Source organism: Aristolochia californica, unplaced genomic scaffold (genome assembly GCF_029961685.1).
Source record: "Aristolochia californica isolate CCGP_79_NKW_82.1479 unplaced genomic scaffold, dmAriCali1.0.hap1 SCAF_7, whole genome shotgun sequence".
NCBI classification, from domain to species: Eukaryota; Viridiplantae; Streptophyta; class Magnoliopsida; order Piperales; family Aristolochiaceae; genus Aristolochia; species Aristolochia californica.
The window spans coordinates 8,300,319-8,309,228 of record NW_027182268.1 but is presented as its reverse complement, the minus strand read 5'-3'; the positions used below and the strand labels follow the sequence as shown (position 1 = coordinate 8,309,228).

Sequence of the window (8,910 nt, the reverse complement as noted above, 5' to 3'; positions counted from 1 at the left end):
TTTCTACTTGCAGATCTTCAAGTTTCCTATCCTCAAGCTGCTCATCTTTTCTGTGACAATCAAGTAGCCATTCACATCGCTGCCAATCCAGTTTTCCACGAGCGTACCAATATCGAATTAGATTGTCATCTAATTCGAGATAAAATCATGGATGGTTCCATTTCCACCTCTCATGTTCCTAGCCACTTACAACTTGCTAATTTCCTTACCAAGGTTCTACCTTCTACAACCCTTCAATCTCACTTGCTCAAGATGGGAATAGTAAACTTCTATTCTCCATCTTGTGCGGGGGGGTATTACAGCACCCTGTTTCTGCTGCTCAGTACACATTACAACACCCTGTTTCTGTTGCTCAGCACACATTACAGCATTATGTTTCTGCTGCTCAACACACTGTTTCTGTTGCTGACAATGCTGCGAGTCGACTAGTCACTCTGATTCAGATGCACAAGGAACTAGATTAATTTGGCATTTTCTTCTTTTTTCCATTTTACCTTACTTGTTGTTCTGTACAATTGTAAGTGGTTCTGTTATTTTCTTGTTAGTATTGGGGTGTCAGACTGTTATGGAGGTAGCTGTCATAGCTGTAATTGATTCTGTTAGTTATTTTTCTTGTTAGTATTTCGATGTCAGACTCTGTTATGGTGGTACTATCATTGCTGTATATATTTGGTTATTTGTAAAATTGTAAACTGATTCGATTCACATTGAATACAAGGAGAATTTATTTCATCTCTTCGTTTTCCTTTCTTACATTTCTTCCATTGTTTCATTTTTCTTTTCTTACAGGGATACCTTTCCTAGGAGCAACTCTGCTCGGTGAGGGATACCTTTCCTAGGAGCAACTCTGCTCGGTGAGGGATACCTTTCCTAGGAGCAACTCTGCTCGGTGAGGCACGGACACATCTGTGTAGTTCAACAAACAGATTTGATGACTTTCTCACGCACGTCTCTCTATGTAAAGCGTGATGAGATGCATAATTGTAAAGATCAACCTGCCTGACTCTGGCCAATCTATCAGAAGGCTTAAAACCAATACCAGTAATCACCTATGAGAAATGCCAACAACATTTCAGCTCGGAGAGCAGAAAGATCCAAACACTAGCCTAGCAAAAACAAAAACAAAAACAAAAAAAAAATCACCATTTCTTAAATGCCGGCCCTGGTTCAGTCATTGAACATTCAACTGCTCGATCAATAGATTTCCTGGACAAAGGAACTCCACTTTGCTTCAGCTTACCTTGGACTTCTTTGCCTGCATTCATCTTCATGGAAAGTTGCTTCTTGAGACGGTGTCTGTTCAGCAAAATCATGCTGTTCCTGGTCTGGCTGTGCAATGCCCCCTCAACACAGTCACCCACCTGTCCACAGCTCCAAGATCTTGATGGTCCTTCCTCTGCAACAAAAGGTCTCAGCCATGGAAGTCCACCTCTCGTCCTTGAAATAGACCTTTGGTCAGGGAAATAGTCATCATCTGTTCTCATGCATACAGGACAAGGTGGATCATGTTTTTGAGTCTTCGGAGTGGCTTGCTCCAAGCATTCGGCATGATAAACATGGCAACAGGAGAGGACACTGGTCACTGGCATATCTCCACTCCTTACAATCCGTTGAGAACTCCAAGGAGACCTCTGAGACAGGAACCGATCACATAAAGCACATTTGGAAGCTCCAAACAATTGTGTGGCACTCAAGCTTTCAGCTTCCAAGCGATCAGAAACATCAGTACAATCTACACTGCTGGCGCTGCTCCACCTAAAAGCTTCCCACTGGCTAGTAGGCAAGTCTTCGCTCAGAGTTTGGATGGACTTGGAACTCCAATGGAGCTCATTGGAGAATGGCTGGTTGTCCATACTGAGACCAGCAGCTGTTTCTTGGACTTCTCTTTCAGATGCTCGACAAGAAAATGCCACAGGGTGTACAGGTTTAGACATGAAAGAACAGCGGCTGGAAAAGTTACGGTGAGATGTTACAGGTGTCTTCGAAATTGACTCATATTCACTATTATCTGAATGGAAAGAGGTTGATCCACCACTATATGGGATTGCAGAGGTGCCCTGAAAAATGCATAAACCCACATGGCAAATTGAATCACTTGAAGTAAAACTAGATGTCAAATGTGAGACTGAGAAAAAACTTTAAAAAATTGCATGAGAATAAACATGTGCATCATAAAGAGTGTTAAGTGTGTATACCTCTCCAGAAAGTACAGAAGCTGTTGGTGCAGATGATGATTCTAACAAAGAAAATAATAAAAGTCACTTAACAAGCGTGGTACAAGGTGCTTAAAAACCAAAATAGGCTTGAGATTATAGATGTAGAGAAAACAAAGAAACCATAAAGAAGCATACATGTAAAAGAAACAACAAAGACAAGGTACCACTTCTCAGCCATTGTTTGTGGAATTGATCTACAGTATGTATTACCATATCATAAGAAACAAATGATCTGAATATGAATAATATAGTTCTGTATTGGTTGTTTCGGCAGACCACCAACCAACATGGAGGTCTCATCAGCCATATTGGCTGATATCTAACCGACTCTGAGGTGCCTGGTATACCACTTGAAACTTGATACCAATATTGTGAACCTCATTCTCATTTTAAAACTAGTTTAGCCATCGATTCAGCAAGCCTGCCATTCCTCCTAGAGAAAGTAGGTTTTGGAACTTGATTTGCAAAAATTGCCAAAAAGCATGAAGAGCACCTATATGTGAAGGTGTACATATAACATTTTAAATCCTCAACATTGCCATAATGAGGATGCTTGAAGATCACAGAACTTATACCAAAATTTAGGCGTCTAATGTGATAAAGGTGACTGGAGCATCACTATTTCATGGATCATTCAAATTCTCACACCATCAAATAGGATGCATAATAAATTTTTGGACGACCAAATGAGTTGCTTACAGAGGATGACAAGTATCAATCTTTAAAGGCACTCTCCACAAACACATCACAAGCCAATATAGACCCACCAGAGAAAAGCAAGGGTCAATGTGGCTTTCTTTTGCTAAAAGGTTTTCTTTCCTTATTCAACGTGGCAAGAGAATTCTTAATGAAACAAGCTACTGCTTCCCTTCAACAATTGATTAATGAGAAAAGTTTGTTGCATATCCAGATAAGAATCAATAAAACTTCTCCACATATGAGGAACAAGATATTCTGCTCTCTCCCCTGAAAGTGACAGGTGACTCCATACCAGTGTTCTTTGCCCTGTTAAGACCCAAGAGAATAGCTCTACTGGCAGCTTATCTCCTCCTCGAGTCACTCCCTGTCCTTTCACCATCTACCTTTCTGTCTCAAACCATCTCACTCTTGGACACACTACTTAGTATTTCAAGTTTTCCACTGAATCATACCACTGGGGTGCATATCTTACTAAATAGAAGTTTCCTTAGTATTAGATTTCCAGTATAATTATTCCAAGTCATGCAATTCTGGTTTGACTACCCTTGCAATATATTTTAGATTGGTTTCTTGTTTAACCATTAAAAGCTTTCACTGGTGATCACTCTAAAAAACACTTTGAATAAATTAATGCGAATTAGAGAATTTATTTATCACACTTGAGAATTAAAGGACTAATCTACCTCAACTTCAAAAAAGGAGATTCTGACCTTTAAAATATTGAAAAGATATACTTAGCTTTAGTTCTCAGAGAATGACGAAGGTAAACCCTCATCCTATAAGAACTGCACCTCATCAAACCCAGCAGCCCAAAATAGTGTTTATACGTTAAACATTGCTATATAAAACATATTACCACCTCCACCTTTAAGGGCATGACCATCAATGCCGTTTGTTGTGTCAGTAATCATGAAACACGACACTTATTTAAGAACCAAAAAGCATGTGATAGACCCAACTACCACATGCAATTTACTGTGCAATCATTTCCTTTTGATGGCTCAACATCAATCAACCATTGACACCTGACAGAGCAAAGTGCTTGAGATTCAAGGAATAAAAAAGTGTGTGAGTAACCTAGATTTCAACAACAACTAAGAAAAAATACAATCTGCATTCAAGTTTGATGAGTAAAACTTGAAGGACCGAATGTAGGGTTTTTTCAGCAATTAAGAAAACTGGCAAACAGAGAAGAAAAACTAAGGACAAGTTATCCAAAACAGAGAAAAAAAAAAAAACTTTGTTTTATAGCAAAAATCTAATTTCTATGTTACATATGATGGCCTCTTATAGGCATATAAATTAAAGAAAAAAAGAAAATTCCTATTTTGTACATTCTAGGAAATAGATTCTAAAAAGGACTTAATAAATCCGGCTTTACTTATTGGAATAGAATTCAAAAATAAGAAACAACTTCTAATATATAGAGGTTCTAAATTTAGACTTCCCTAATTTAGAAACAAAGATCCAAACTAATTTAATAGGACAAGAGCTTTTCACCAAAATAGCAAGTTGCTATTTGAGTGATGCTTCACTTAAATCAGCAAGTTGCTGGTCCAATAAACTTCTAATTTCAGCAAGCTTGAAATAGGAAATTCAATTTAGAAAGACTTTCTATTCTTGGAGCTTGTAGGAAATTTAGGTATCTTCTACTTGAATCCTTTTTCTCCCTTCTTCTTCCATAAACATGAACGAATTTGGGGTGATCTCTTGCCCTTAGATATCCCTCAGCTAGATCTTCCACATTGTATTGTACAACATCAACAACCCCACATTTTGTACTAGCCTAATACACTCACCATTAATTGCACCTAATTTCTTCCGAGAGGTTGAGTTGGAGTTGTAGCCCAAGAGAGGTTAGAAAAAACACCTGTAAGTGTGTGCGATTTCTCTTGTACACTATTTCATTTATATAGTGGATTACTGCAGCGGCAGAAGACAGGGCGTAGCCTCACCTTGAGGTGAGCATGTATAAATCTTGTTGTTTTTCATGTTTGTTTTTCCTTTCTTCCTCAATTATTATTATTGCTCTCATTAGTTTGGAATTAGGGCGCCTAATTCCTAACATCCTCCTGCTTCTCAAAACTTAAGAGGGCAGCAGCAACCTAAACGATTGTGAAAGACATTAATGATATTTACTATTAGCCCCATAGTTATCTATGAAGATAGGAAAACCAAACTTAATGGAGCAACTGCACCAAAGACTCTACTGATGGATGGATAGATAGGACATCTGAAACGCCATGTGCATCCTGCATGCAAGAGGGCCCAACAGGTCCAAGCAGAATGAAGAAATCAACAGAAACAGAACCGAGGGTGTGCACAGAGGATCATATCCAAACATCAATATATGCATCTAAACTGGAACCCACTAAAGAATCAAGATTATGCTCAAATAGCCAGATGCAAAAAAGATGGGAACAAATGCAATCATAAAGAGTTACTCTTTTTACTTTCATAATAAGTCTTTATACTTGAAAAATACTGGAAAAGGGGAACAAAATAATAGAATTCCAAATCACAAAAATAAGGTAATCATGTTTCCAATAAATACAAGAAACTATAGAATAATTAAAATGAGCAGTAAGAATGGGAAATCACATCACATAATACTTAGCATACCTCTTACTGCAGCAGAAAGAAACTCATTGACATGAAGTGCTTGTATCGGTGGAGATGTCCACTGTTGGCTGTGAAAACTATCAGATGGGCTGCTGAAACATGACGCACCACCATCAGACGCAGGATACACATGATGGGGTAACTGTTCTCCCCTCACGCAGGTCCTGCTTTCTTTACTATTTGAGGAAAGGGAAGAGCCGTAAAGCAAGGTGCCACCATGTGAGCTGTAGGATACCCCTTCAGGATGGAAACGATAATCCCATCTCCTTGACAGTGGAGGGGAGAAGCTTGTATTAGTCCTCCAGTAGGGCTCATTGGGGCCCATGGACAAGTCTCCACTGCCTGCATGTGACCCATGTGGCCTTGCAGCCACACAACAAAGTGACCCCGTCTTAGCTATGTTCTATTAGACGTACAGAAGAAAGAACTCTGAACCTTCAAATTTTGTAAAGTTTGTAATTAGCCTACACAATCCAGGGTGCTAAATGATGCTGTCTTTGTCACAAAACAAAATTAAAGGTGTTTTACGTACTCATAATTTTGAGAAACCCAGGCTCAAAGGCGATGTATAAACAAAAACCATCAACTTCAGTATGAGATTTTAAAAATAATTCAGAACTCAACCACATCACACCTTTAAGAGTTCCTAGCCAACCTGCAGCATACAGCAGATTTCAGTTCAGAATCAGTGTTACCCATATAACTGGTCATCTGGCTAATTGTCACTCTCCATAATTCTTGAAGTGTACAATCAACTCAGTGAGAAACACTTTTATTCTGCAAGGCAATTATAAAAGAAACGATTCCAATTGGCACTGGAAACAAGATACAACCCATGACCAGAAAACCACGGATAGGCATTTTTAGAAGTAAAAGTTCAGTAAAGAAAAAGAACACAATAAAATCTATTTCTCATTTACAAAAAACAGAATACAACACATGCCATCTAACAGACAGAAAATAAATGAACAAAACAAAACTCTCAAATCAATTGTATTGGAAAAAAAAAAAAGGATAACTGATGAGAAAAGCATTTCTAAAAGGAAGCATGAAATGAAGCATTAAAAGGGCCATCTATTCTACAACTTGCATGTCATGTAAAATTATTAAAAATAACAAAAGGCCAGTAATTTAAAAAAATAAAGAAATGAGAATATTATATAGGACAAATGAAAGAATAAGAACACTAACAAGTTACAGACAGTCCAGGTGTGAACAGATAGTACAGAACTGTTAGAAAAGAAAAAAATCTGACGGCCATGAATAGTTAAGCTAAGACTGTCAATGTAAAAAGAATAGAAAACCATAAGGAACAATTCAAAGAACATAAGCATTCTCTTAGCACAAGTCAAAATGTTTTATCCATACAATACAGTCCAATAGCACAAGTCACAATGTTTAATTCATACAATACAGCCCAATAGCACATGAACTCAATTCATTCGATACTACAAACAAAAATCTGAATGCCAAACAATCATTGTTCAAAGAAAAGTTATCTACCAAAAGGCAAAGAGATAACATGAAAATGCAGATATATGCGATGCATAAAGCAGATTGAAAGCTGAATGCGGTGTCAAACAGTCAACATGAGGTAAAAGAGAAAAGGCCGGTAATAAAAAACGACAATTTAAAACACCAATAAATGCCGAAACAATTTCTCAATACTGCAACTTGCTCAATAAGAAGGAAGAATACAAGGAAAAAGAAAAGGGAGGCAATATGAAAACTTGACAGTCGCCCATTTGGAGTTAAAGATATGTTGGAAACCAAACCCCTGAAGAATAAAATGCTGACATCATTAACAAATGAATCAAGATCACAGTCCACCCGGAAAAAAATTTATTCGACATGACACAAGTTTCAGGAACAAAAGAACATTTTTGGGGGTAAGGAGTAAATGTGAGAAAAAGAACAAAATATAAGAAAATAAAAAAAAAAAAGCCGGACCAGAGAAAGCTCAATTGCATATCAAATACAAAGCAAACGAAATCCTGTGTCTAATGAAACATCATATGGGAAAAACGAAGAAAACAAAACAAGAAACAGAACGCACGAAATGGGCTCCCAATAAAGATTCCAGAGAACACAAACCGCACCCTTTACATCCAAAAGCAAAATCAAAGAATAAAAAAAATACATACATACATTTACGGGGGAGTAACCAGCTCACAGAAGACAGCAAAATAAAGGGGAAAAGGAAAATAAAATAAAAGGCAGGCAGGCAGCAGAGAGAAAAAGAGAAGACAAACTTACAGCAGCGCTTTGAAAAAAAGGCACAGACAATGGAGAGATGGAAGACGCCGTAGAAGCAGGAATCAAGCCCTAGGATTTGGTAGACGAAGAGGGAATAAAAGGGTAGCTTCTGAGTGGAAGTATGAGTGTGTTCGCCTGCCTTGTCTGGTGTTTTCTGGTCAAGCTAATGCTTTATGACAGAGAAAGAATATTCGGAAAGAAGAAAATGCCCCCAGGTTTCGAGGAAAACTCGCAATCTGTCCGTATGACTGCCATTTTACCCGAATCCTTTGATCGTACCATCGGTTCTATCGTCATTCCCGACCCTTGCCCCCAATAGTCAACATTATTTGTCATGAAGTTATACCGAGTTATGACTCTCTCCTGCAGCTGACAAGCAATTTACTCCGACCACCTTTACTCCTCCTCCGGTATTTCCACTATTGACGTACCCAGAAATTTTGGCATAAGACAGTCATAAATAAAATTATGAAGAAAAAAAAGATACAACCTTCAGGGTGTTAGGATTTTTTTTTTTTTTACTTTTCTTATATTATAGAATTAATTTTTTCAGAATATAGAATTCCAATTCGAGTAAGATAATAGGTTTTTTGAAGAATAAAAAAAAGGGTTAATATAATTAATCGGATTTATGAATTAATTGACAAAATTATTATTTATTATGTTTAATTATTATAGTAAAAAGTTTAAAAATATTATGCAAATCATAAATGACATTTGATCGAAAAACCGTTGGAAACTGGACAAATGATGCCCGGTGAAAAAGTACACCGAACTCATAACACCACCGACATCAAAATGATGTCAGACAGATGAGAGAGAGCTACCAGATGCCATGGTTGGTGCTTCATTCAATCACCAAAATTCTTACTAGTGATTCTCCAATCTCTTCTTTCAACCACTTCGATGAATAAGGTTCTTAATATAACACGCAATTATTATGTATCGAAAGGTATATCAAAATAACATATAAATTAAAAGAAACTTTTCATCATAAATCTTTTATTTTACTTTTGAATATTGTACAGTTAAATGTCAAATCACAAATTCATGGGTTAAATGTTTACAATTGAACATTAATGTCATTTATATTAGTCTCCCCCCAAGATGAAATTAC

General features: G+C 37.3%; 1 protein-coding gene across 1 annotated transcript; it reads right to left on the bottom strand.

The window, feature by feature from the left end:
* Nucleotides 1–1,015: 1,015 nt before the first annotated feature.
* Nucleotides 1,016–7,956, bottom strand: LOC137936600 (uncharacterized). The gene is made up of 5 exons (XM_068781380.1): nt 7,794–7,956; nt 6,172–6,192; nt 5,538–5,879; nt 2,196–2,236; nt 1,016–2,057 (listed from the first exon to the last, which is right to left on the bottom strand). The coding sequence occupies exons 3-5, from the start codon at nt 5,860–5,862 to the stop codon at nt 1,140–1,142; spliced, it is 1,284 nt and encodes a 427-aa protein (XP_068637481.1). The 5' UTR covers nt 5,863–5,879; nt 6,172–6,192; nt 7,794–7,956; the 3' UTR covers nt 1,016–1,139.
* Between the last annotated feature and the right edge of the window lie 954 nt (nt 7,957–8,910).